At 39.9% G+C, this 12,379-nt stretch overlaps 1 protein-coding gene across 1 annotated transcript in view; it reads right to left on the bottom strand.

The window, feature by feature from the left end:
* The window catches only part of LOC103514479 (lachesin-like), a gene marked incomplete at its 5' end in the record, with an annotated part of 39,424 nt that overhangs the window by 629 nt on the left and 26,416 nt on the right, over positions 1-12,379 (bottom strand). Inside the window, 3 exons of the mRNA XM_026827437.1 lie at positions 218-343; positions 2,731-2,880; positions 4,408-4,545. Coding sequence (XP_026683238.1) covers positions 218-343; positions 2,731-2,880; positions 4,408-4,545 — 414 coding nt within the window. The remainder of the gene's footprint in view (positions 1-217; positions 344-2,730; positions 2,881-4,407; positions 4,546-12,379) is intronic.

Here is a 12,379-nt window from a genome sequence, read left to right as displayed (position 1 = left end):
ATTCGAATAGGTAATCATCTGTGCAATGGATTTCTACAGTTCTGCTGGTTTTTCCCGGCTCATGTTGGTTCAGGTTAGTGTGAGGACGAAGGTAGCTTGTCGCTGAATAGTGGGTAAAACCCTCATCACTAAAATATCTTAGCAGTTGTTATACGTATACAATAACGTTAAACTTTTGAAACGAAGGACGAAGGACTGAAGAGATCTGTCATCTTACCTGAGTCCTTCCACTCCCCGAGTCCAGAATTTGAGATCTGATTCCCGAGGGATGCGTATTTTCTCTTCAGCACCGGATGTTCTGTACTGGTGTACGCTTCTTCAGGAATCTCTGGAGCTGGGATCTCTGTAAGCAGAGAAAAACAGAGTTCCAGGGTTTTTAGTAGGTAAAGGTCATTGCAGGGTTCTTATTAACGGTCATTCCAGAGAGTTCTTATTAAATCCAATCGCCTCTTTTACTATACATAGAATGGAATAGAATAAGTACAAAAGTACATACAATTTGTTTATCCTGTTGCTGAGAAAGGTCTGAAAGGTTCCTTCAACCCCCAAATTTAACCAAGGCCTCATTATTTGGTGATATCTTATGTACAATTCGTTTTCTGTTCGACCCTTGCAAATAGTTTTCAACACCATATCCCCGCTGCCTTCATTATTAGGGACAAATTTCTCCAAAGGAGACAAATGGGTTCCATCAAGACCACCGTCCCTCAGGGCCGTATCCAGAGTATCGTCAAGGGGGGGGGATGCTCCAAATTTTCGGAGTCTCGCCTACAGTAAAGGAGAAAAATGAAGCTTTAGGGGGTGGGGCTTAGTCCCCTTGGCCCCCCTAAATACGGCCCTGCCGTCCTTACCGTCTAGTTTGATCAGAAAGCCAGCCGTTCCGAGAACGAACATTATCCCATCAGGATAAAATCCGCCCCGGGCGTGAATCGAACCCGCGGCCTAGCGCTTACGAGACAGACGCACTATACCAACTAAGCTAACTAGGCTGGCAAAGGAGTAGATTAATTGCGGATTGGTACATTGGTAGATACTACAGGGATCAGAAATTGAAAAATACCGGAGAATAAAATCCGCCCCGGGCGGGAATCGAACCCGCGGCCTAGCGCTTACGAGGCAGACGCACTACCAACTAAGCTAACTAGGCTGGCAAAGGAGTAGATTAATTGCGGATTGGTACATTTGTAGATACTACAGGGATCAGAAATTGAAAAATACCGGAGATAGGAGCGCTTACGAGGCAGACGCACTACCAACTAAGCTAACTAGGCTGGCAAAGGAGTAGATTAATTGCGGATTGGTACATTGGTAGATACAACAGGGATCAGAAATTGAAAAATACCGGAGATACTATTGACTTAGACATGATTTCGTAAATGTTCACTTACCAGATACGATCATGTCCCCCTTCTCCGTTGTCCAGTAGTTGATGGAAGCTGGATACGCCTCAGTGTGACACTCCAAGGACACATCTTGACCTACGTAGGCACCCTCGAGTTGATTCGGAATGGATAACATTGGCGGAACTGAAACATTGAAGAAAGCCAGCCTAGTTAGCTTGGTTGGTAGCGCGTCTGCCTTGTAAGCGCTAGGCCGCGGGTTCCCGCCCAGATTTTATCCTGAACGGATAAAGTTTGTCCAGGTTGCAAAACGTTGTAAGTGCCACGAAGGGTGCAAGTGAAAAATGTTGTAAGTCCCTATGTGCAAGTCAAAAAACCATGGGACTTAATACAACGTTTTGTACGTTTTAAAACTATGGCACTTCCAACGTTTTAGTTCCAATCATTAGTTCCAACTTTCACCGCCAGAAAAAATAATTTTAAATATACATATTTCATCTTGATACCTTGTAAAGCTTGGAACTTACAACGCATTTCTGCAATAAAACCAAAAGTCAGGATAATTAGACAGATAAGATAATATTGCAAGTCTGCGTCAGTTCATGCACGTCTATGATGTCCAAAAAAGTAAGTTCATGTAAAGAGGGGGAAAAAGTGATAGTACTTTTACTGCTTCTTGTAAAATCCATACTATAATATCCTAACAATTCATGAAAAGGTGTTTAAATACATTTGTTACTACCTACTTACAAGTATGTATGTGTGTAAATGGTTCTTTTATGCTTTGTAAAGACAAAGAAAACACATTGGGTGACAAAGCAAAAACATATTGATATGGGTGCTCCAATATTTCCCAAATTATTATTATTAACTACCTACTTACAAGTATGTATGTGTGTAAATGGTTCTTTTATGCTTTGTAAAGACAAAGAAAACACATTGGGTGACAAAGCAAAAATATATTGATATGGGTGCTCCAATATTTCCCAACTCATTATTATTATTGTTTTTCAGATCATCTGTTTTGCTCATCATAACACCACAAAAGTTTGTTCGGGGGGAATTTGAATAGGAAAAACATTGCACAAGATTTTCTACAATATGGAAAAACATAACTCGAGAAAGCGTACGTATACAAAACGAAGAAGTTTTCATCCATTACCAACACAACAGTATGAACATTACCAGCACAACAAAACTGTATGGAATGCACAACACAAATAAATCATTTTTTATCGTCTCAAAGTTTGCAATGAGACTGCAGTCTGTGCAATGGGGGGGGATGCTCCAAATTTTCGGAGTCTCGCCTACAGTAAAGGAGAAAAATGAAGCTTTAGGGGGTGGGGCTTAGTCCCCTTGGCCCTTCTGAATACGGTCCTGCCGTCCTTACCGTCTAGTTTGATGAGTCCATCCGTTTCTCCGAGCGAGTTCTTGGCAACGCACTGGTAGTTTCCGAAGTCCGACTTGGCAACATTGCGAATCTTGAGCATCATGTACTTCCGGTAGCCATCATCAACGGATACAGCCTCGTACTTCTCTCCTGAGACAAGCAAGTCTGTCAGGTTATAAATTTATAATCAAATATCTACCTGCAATCAAAAAAGAGTGCAAATTTTGGGCCATGACCTTCGATATGGTACTTATTCTGTATGTTAATCGAACCCGGTACCTCCTGTAAGCGAATTATTACTGGACTGACCATGCCCCTATTGACTTGTTTACAGAACACCCTGTATTGTCTGGCGTATGGAAGCGTATTTGATTTTATTTCCTCCTTTTTTACTTTTTAATATAAAAAGCTATGGGAGAGGATGTAGAAATAGGAGGAGAAAAAAAGGGCAACACAAAACAGGGAGTTTGAAATTATAATTTGCAATTTGTTCTTTGCATACAATGAATTCCCTCCATTTAATACAAAATAAAACTTTGTGAGATCGAACTTTTTCTGTTGTTGTAGAAAAAAGTCAATTTTTCGGAAACTTTATTTTTTTAATTTCAGGAATTAAAAAAAGTTCATTGTGATGTTTCCGTTTAAAAAACAGGGTGGTTCCAAGACCTTGTTCTCATTATAATAAATTATTCTCATAGGTACCTACCTACATAGGTACACACCAAAACATACCCTGAATTCTCAAGCACAATGAAGTCCCAAAAAGTTCGCTGAAAACATCTGGAAACTAAAACATAATAATCAAATCATCCCTCTCCTTCTTATACGCTTCTATTGGATAATTATGATTTATTCCTTGAAAAGTCACCCAATAGGTATTGTGTGGATTGAAGGGGGAGAGAAAGGGAGGAGAGAAATTTCGTGTGTACATAAAGTGAGTGGCACACCCGTTAACATTTCAAAGGTGCAACTGAAAAAGTGTAAAATTTGGGTTTTTCCTTTTGTGAACGGATTTGAAAATTTTCTTTTTATGTTCCTCTTAATAGGTTGTTTATTTCAAAATAGATTTTTTTTTTTCAATAGCTGGTTTGGTTTTGCTTTAATAAAAAGATTAAAAAGGCATCTGTATTATCTGCGGACTTGGGTACTGTTGGCAGAAGTAGGTAGGTTGATGCCCGGGTTATCCCCGGTTTACCTTGAGGTCAAAATTAATCCCATTGGATTAAGTTTAAAGTCAAAGTGTTATCCGAAGCATAATAATGTATTACTGTAATAACCAATAACTCGTAAGTAGGTAGTAAAAGATATAATATGTGGAGATCCTACGACCTGAATCAATAGCGTAAATCCAGAGATGAAAACACGGATCTATCAAGGTAAGGTAGTAAAAGAAGTAGATTTTTTTTTTTTTTTTTTTTGAATGTCTATGGTCTTATCGTCCCGAAATCGAAGAGAGAAGGAAGACAGGATAGTTCAGGATAAAACCCGCCGCGGGCGGGAACCGACCCAACGGCCTAGCGCTTACAAGGCAGACGCTCTACCAACTAAGCTAACTAGGCTGGCAAAGGAGTAGATTAATTGCGGATTGGTACATTGGTAGATACTACAGGGATCAGAAATTGAAAAATACCGGAGATACTATTGACTTAGACATGATTTCGTAAATGTTCAACTTACCAGATACGATCATGTCCCCCTTCTCCGTTGTCCAGTAGTTGATGGAAGCTGGATACGCCTCAGTGTGACACTCCAAGGACACATCTTGACCTACGTAGGCACCCTCGAGTTGATTCGGAATGGATAACATTGGCGGAACTGAAACATTGAAGAAAGCCAGTCTAGTTAGCTTGGTTGGTACGTTGGTAGCGCGTCTGCCTTGTAAGCGCTTGGCCGCGAGTTCCCGCCCAGATTTTATCCTGAACGGATAAAGTTTGTCCAGGTTGCAAAACGTTGTAAGTGCCACGAAGGGTGCAAGTGCAAAATGTTGTAAGTCCCTATGTGCAAGTCAAAAAACCATGGGACTTAATACAACGTTTTGTACGTTTTAAAACTCTGGCACTTCCAACGTTTTAGTTCCAATCATTAGTTCCAACTTTCACCGCCAGAAAAAATAATTTTAAATATACATAGTTCATCTTGATACCTTGTAAAGCTTGGCACTTAAAACGCATTTCTGCAATAAAACCAGTATATGGGGGGTATGGCACTTACAACGTTTTGCTGTGGCACGCCTCAAAACTCTTTTCCATTTAACCCAAAATCCCCATCCTTTCCCTCATGGAACATAAAACCGAGACCCTATATCGTCTTCTTATTTATGAATTTAAATCACAAACTTCGATGTAAGTGCATGCAATGTAAATCACCGTTTATGAAGAATATGGAGCGAGGAGGCGAGGAGACGAAACAGAGAGAGAGAGAGAGAGAGAGAGAGAGAGAGAGAGAGAGAGAGAGAGAGAGAGAGAGAGAAAGAGAGAAGAAGGGCAATTGAAGAAAAAAGGGGTAAGAATGGAGAAAGGAAAGACGGGCGAAAGGGAGAGAAGAAGAAATGGTATTATTACTCAATGCTCGAATGGGAACACAAGTAGAATTTTAAGTGTGAGAAATGTGTGTTTCTGACCAGTGGCGGATGGTAGAGAGACACCCTGGGGTAGGTTAGTTAGTTATCGGTCATAAGCATAAGCCAGCCCAGTTAGCTTGGTTGGTAACGCGTCTACGTTGTAAGCGCTAGGCCGCGGATTCGATTCCCGCCCGGGGGGGATTTTATCCTGGACGGATAATGTTCGTTCTCGCAACGGCTGGCTTTCTCCTATCCTATATTCCTTCTCTCTTCGATTTGGGGGGATAAGACCTTTTCCTGAACGGTTAATGTTCGTTCTCGCAACGGCTGGCTTTCTCCTATCCTATATTCCTTCTCTCTTCGATTTGGAGATAAGACCTTAGCCTGCAGTTACACTTCCCTCTGTCAAACCTAAAAAAAAAAACAGTAAAATCTCGAAGTAGGTGTCTCCTGATTGAGATCTTTCCTCATCATTCCGACATCCTGCACTGGTCGTGTCGATTTGTATTGGAACGGAATAGCAGTGCCTTTCTGTTCGATGAGCTAATGTGTTTATTGCGGGGAACAATCGGAGGAGGACGGTAGAATGGGGCCCTGGGAGGGGTTTGGGGGCAGGTGTGGGGAGAAAACTCCAAATGAGGTGTACCCCTAGTCATAAAGTGGAATATTTTCATGAGAAAAGCAGGATAATGATGTAGTGTTGGTGCTGATGATAGGTAATAATATATAGGGTCGAGGGGAGAGAAATAGGGTCTGGGGAAGTAGGTATGGTACCACTGACACTGATGTTATGGTTTAGGGATTGTGGTTGAAAGGTTTTGCTATGGAAAGAGGATAATATTATCTGGGCTGATCTCTGAAATAGGTAGTCGAATTTTGTTTCTCCAGTTGTGATTGGACATTGCTACGAGCAGATTCAACCAAAAATGGAGGTAGGAGATTGGAAGGTGTATTGATGATTTACATGACATCGAAAAGTTTTCTAGTAGGTAGAAAAATATTGAACAGAAGAATCACAAGTAGGTTGTACCCTCTTCGCGGTCAATGTTCATTTGAATGGACAAAAATTTTGTAGTAGTAAGTGCCCGGGCTAGAAATAATTTTTGTAGTATAGGTACTAAGTGCTCAGTGACCATTTGAATGCACATTTGACCTTGTCTACAAAAATGGCGATTATAGATGAATAAACAGTGCTTCACTTATTTATTTTTTTTTTCATCGTTAAGAAACCTCCTTGGCTTGAGCCGAAATTTTAAAAAAATGTCCATTCAAATGGACATTGGGCGCTTAGTACTACAAAACACTTTTTGAGCTTGAGCGCGAAGAGGACTTCGAAGTACCTACTCGTATGAAGATATTGAAGAATAAGCAGAAGAAGATTTAGAAATACATTAGATAAAGGATGGGTTTCACCTTACTTTTATATAGCCACTAACAGCCTATTAGCTTAACAGCCCTGTTAATCCTGTACAAATCAAATGGAACTTAAGAAGCTGTTAACTCAACAGGTCTTCTAGATCTAGAAGCTGAAAATTGTTTGTGAAACCGACCAAAAGAAGATAATAATATCATCTACTTACATTGAACTTTCAGCATGACACGTTTACTGATGGATGGAGGAACCCCATTGGACGCGATACATAGGTAAGCTCCCATATGTAGACGACTCACTTTGGTGATGAACAGAGTCTCACCATCAACCACATTCACTGAAACAAGAAAGAGGGACGTCATTTTATAAGTACCTTAAGTTTTTACTGACGGAAGTTTTGACCGGAGCACCGAAGTTTTAATTCCATTTTAACACCTTCCATTAATTCGCGATATCGCGATGCTCCTCACATTTCGTGTGTACATAAAGTGAGTGGCACACCCGTTAACATTTCAAAGGTGCAACTGAAAAAGTATAAAATTTGAATCGAGCCCATCTTGTACTTGGACTAAATTTCTAGATCACTGAAGTTAAGCAACGTTGGGCGTGGATAGTATCAAAATAGGTGACCATCCGGGCAGTTCCGTGCTGCTAGCTTTTTCCAACCCAACTCAGGCCGGGTGAGGTTATGTGAGGAGGCGGGTAGTTTGTTGCCAGATGGAGGGTAAACCAGCGTCAATAATAACCTAAACAGTTCTTCAGTGACGGAAAATCTCTATGAAACATAAATTTATTTCTCTTTAATAATGAAGAGGTGCTGTCAGCTTTTTGAACATACTGTGAACTCTATTCCACAATGATCATCCGAAAAGAGATAATAATAACCGAAACCGACTTTGTTTAGTTTTCAAAGAAATTCATCATAATTACATTATGGAAACCCAACATTTCCTCAACCTCCTCCACTCCTCTTTTTCTCATAACTCCTGTTCCCCCTCCTCCTCCTGCTCTTTCTTCTCCTCCTTATCCTCTTTCTCGACCTATTCATGACTTCATATCCCTCGTTCTATTCCTCCTTCTCCTCCTCCTTTTCTCCCATTTCCTTCTCCTCCATCTCCTCTTCCTCCTTATCCTCATCTGTCTCCTACTCTTCCTCTTCTATATCTCCTCCTCTTCCCTATATCCATTCCATTCCTTCTTCACTTCCTCCTCCTCTTTCCCAGTCCCATCACCCTCCTCCTCCCCCTGCTCCTCCTCTTCCTCCTCCTCCTTTTCTTCCTTCTCCTCCTCCTCTTCTTCCTCCTCCTTCTCTTCCTTCTCCTCCTTCTCTTCCTTCTCCTCAAATGAACAGAACACATCTCGAGGCTAAGTTGTCGAAGAAAAGACACAATACACACGTTTCCCAACAAAGCATTAGAATTAGAATCCTCAGTCAGAAGTCCATTAGAATATTCCTGTCCTGATTCATACAGTCAGTCAGCATTAGAATCCTCAGTTGGAACTTTAGAAGTCCATTAGAATATTTCTGGATTCTTTCAGTCAGTGAATATTAGAATCCTCAGACTAGAACTCATTAGAATACCTATTCCTGCACAAGATTTTCTACAATCTTACAGTCAGTCAGCGTTAGAATTAGAATTCTCAGTCAAAAGTCCATTAGAATATTTCTTCGCTCCATTTCCATTCCGACCTGTTTGTCGTCAAGATATACATGGAGGGGAAGATTAACTTTATTTAATGTCCTTCAAGTTCACTTAACTTTTAATAATGTAATTTATTCAAAAGAATCTCTCTTTTTCCTCCTCTAATTTTTTTTTCTTGAAATAAATAATGAAACAGAGTGGCGGCTGAAGAGATTTTAGACTCTCCAATCTCCAATGTAACTTTGTAGGGAAAGAGCTATCTATAGATGTATTTTGAAGTACGACATAGGTACATCTCTGTGTGTGTAATACCATTGAAGTACACAGTTGAAATTGAAATGTTTAGTTATTAGTCCTACCGACCTCCCTTCCTAACTACCATGTCAGCAAAAAAGTGTAAAAGGAAAAAGATTCCTAGAGATATTTACTTTACAACTAACACAATGATTAACAGAACACAGATTACTCTCAAGGCTTCAGGTTAATGATGCACCTTAGGGAAGACAAGTATAAGTAAATGTAATAATGTAAATAGGTAGGTACATACCTAATACTCACAATAACAACAGTACAACTAGCTATGTATGTAGGTACCTACTATTAGAGTGTAGATTGTAGAACAATAGACAGTAGTTACAATTATCAGTGGAGAATAGTCGAAAGTACCTGGAATATTTCAACAGCTATGTATCTCATTTCTCCGTACCTAAATGGTAAGTATTGTGTCTCTTCTCGCCCATCTGAAGAGGGACACTCTAAGGAAATAGACCAACTTCAGTGGTGTAGTGGTTAGCACGGTGGACTTCGGATCTGGAGGTTGGTGGTTCAAGTGCAAGTCAAGTCATAAAATTTAGCGTAGTGAGCGGGGAACGACATTTGTGACAAGCATTTATGCTCAACACAATCGAAATTCCTTTCTGAGTAAATAGGCATGCTACGACGCTGTGGGATTTCTCCTTGGTCTCAAATAAACACACTCCCCACCCTTCTCCCTAACAGAAAATCCTCGTCTGACTAATGAGATCAAATTATTATTGTTTTAGGAACTTTTCACTCGACTTTCCCCCTCTCAAAACTACATGGAGAGAGGGGGTATTTTAACATTTTTGAACTTTAATTTAGATTTATACGATAAGAGCACTAAAATTCGTGAACTGCTGTAGAAGGTTCTAATGTTGCGCCTCTAGCGAGTCGTTGCGCTGATTCATTGCGCCCTGGTGGCATTCATATCCTTGGGGCGCAAAGTTCAGACGCTCGTTAGCGCCTCTTCAGTACGTTAGGGGTCAAACTAATATAAATTATAAAAGGAGCATGTCCCGTCACAAAAGTCCTCAGTAGTTGACCGTCAACTGTTGACGTTAAACACCTTCTTGGGGGGAAAAAAAGAACGCAGCATATTTATATCTACTTTCTTTAACATTTTCTCTGACCAGGTCTGTGGACGCCCCTTAGGAACTCTCGAAATAGTTTAGTAAAGCATGGCGAACAAGTAAGACACTACTTATTCATCATTAGATTACGGAATCGATAAGGCCTTTTTCTTGAGTTAGTTCTACACAGTTTACTGAAACAATTGTGCGCCTCTGAGGCACTGAAGATGGTGCAGGTGTATTTATGATTTCTCAACTAGATTTCTTCTCTTCTCCCCTCTTTATGAATCTTTCATATTGTTATTTATTTCTCTCCTTTCTCCATTTTCTTTCTCCAAGGCATAGGGCAGACAGGTTTCAAGCATTGTCTGAGAACTCATAACAAGCTTAAGACATATTTCTGAAAATCCCACGTACCGTACCTACCTTTAAATAATGGGGTAGACATGGTAATGCTGCTTCTCAAAACTTGGGCAACTATTTCAGTTGCTTGCCAGCATGAGATTTGAAGCCTTTACGAGATTCTCCTACACAAGATATCAAGCCCGATTTGTTGTAATTTTTTGTTGAATTACTTGCAGTAATGAGCTTTTTTACCTTGACCTCATTACGTGCTTTGGTGGTGGTTAAACTCTGGTCCGTTAAACATAAGCATCCTCTTCAATCCTACCTGAAGTTTGTAGGTAATTTCATTTGCATATGATGAAATAGTATGAAGCTATGAAGCATTAGAATTTTCAGTCTGAAACTCATTTTAATATTCTTGACTGTTAGAGTCAGTCAGCTTTAGAATCTTCAGTCAGAAGTCCATCAGAATATTCCTGATTAAGATCAGTCACAGGTTCATTAGAATATTCTTGATTCATACTGTCAGTCAACATTACAATCCTCAGTCAGAAGTTCATTAGAGTATTCCTGATTCATACAGTCAGTCAGTCAGTCAGTCAGTCAGTTAGCATTAGAATTAGAATCCTCAGTCAGAAGTCCATTAGAATATTTCCGACCTGATTCATACAGTCAGTCAGTCAGTCAGTTGTGAAACCGACCAAAAGAAGATAATAATATCATCTACTTACATTGAACTTTCAGCATGACACGTTTACTGATGGATGGAGGAACCCCATTGGACGCGATACATAGGTAAGCTCCCATATGTAGACGACTCACTTTGGTGATGAACAGAGTCTCACCATCAACCACATTCACTGAAACAAGAAAGAGGGACGTCATTTTATAAGTACCTTAAGTTTTTACTGACGGAAGTTTTGACCGGAGCACCGAAGTTTTAATTCCATTTTAACACCTTCCATTAATTCGCGATATCGCGATGCTCCTCACATAAACCTCATCCAATCTGAGTGGGGTCAGGTAAAGTCAGTTTGTGAAACCGACCAAAAGAAGATAATAATATCATCTACTTACATTGAACTTTCAGCATGACACGTTTACTGATGGATGGAGGAACCCCGTTGGATGCGATACATAGGTAAGCTCCCATATGTAGGCGACTCACTTTGGTGATGAACAGAGTCTCACCATCAACCACATTCACTGAAACAAGAAAGAGGGACGTCATTTTATATAAGTACCTACCTTAAGTTTTTACTGACGGAAGTTTTGACCGAAGCACCGAAGTTTTAATTCCATTTTAACACCTTCCATTAATTCGCGATATCGCGATGCTCCTCACATAAACCTCATCCAATCTGAGTGGGGTCACAGGTAAAGTTAGTAAAACAATTAATTTTTTTTTTTTTTTTTTTTTTTTTTTTTTTTTTTTTTTTTTTTTTTTTTTTTCAGAATTACAACCACCTAACAGGTCCTCAATTGGTCCTCAAGTGTTGAGTAACTGACAAAGCCGAAACAGCCAGAAGCCAGTGTCCCTCACCTGTTCAGATATCTACGAATATCTGGATTTCAGAGAAAGGACAAGAAATGGAAGGGGAGAGAATTGGCTAGGAGAATTTAAGGAGAAGGAGAGGATAAAGGGAAGATAATGTTTTAGGAGGGAGCAAGGAGAGAGCTTTATGTAAGGAAAAGAAAGAGAAAGATTGGGACGAGGAAGAAAAGAAGGAGAAAGAAGAATAGGAGAAATAGGAGGAGGAGATGAGGAAGAAGAAGTTGAAGGAAGAGAAGAATAGAACAAGCTGAGCCCGTCCCTCCGGGAATTTTTTAGCCCGTAGTTTATTCGATCGTGGTTAAATAAAATCAGTACCTACCTATGAATGTACCTACCTAACTTGTTTAATATTCAGTTAATTATTATTATTATTAGATCTTGATTTTTTGGCTTTATGGTTTTCTGGACAAAATTTGCACCACCAATTTCGTGTTCCTGGTAAAAAGACCTTTAATGTGATATACTGAGGTCGACCAGGTTTGGATAAGTAATTCTATGAGAACAGACAGACAGACAGACACTGAAGCAAATACAATAGTCCGTCCACTAACCACTATACCTTTTTTTATTACCATCGTAATAGTAAAGGAAGGACGGGCTAAAAAGCAGTTTGTGAGAAAAAGACATGGGATAGCAAGTGTGGGAAGGGAAGGGACAAAAGATAAAAATTCTGGATGCTGCTAGTATACCCTTTTATTTTCGGGTGGGATTTATGACCAGTAGTGTGGGAGAAAGGGTAAGGATAAGATGGGATTTTATTGCATTTTCAGTCTAGTCATGCAGGTATTTGGAAGAAAAGCATTT

This window comes from Diaphorina citri, unplaced genomic scaffold (genome assembly GCF_000475195.1).
Source record: "Diaphorina citri unplaced genomic scaffold, Diaci psyllid genome assembly version 1.1 scaffold1150, whole genome shotgun sequence".
Classification (NCBI taxonomy): Eukaryota; Metazoa; Arthropoda; class Insecta; order Hemiptera; family Psyllidae; genus Diaphorina; species Diaphorina citri.
This window is presented reverse-complemented; position numbering and strand designations above follow the sequence as displayed.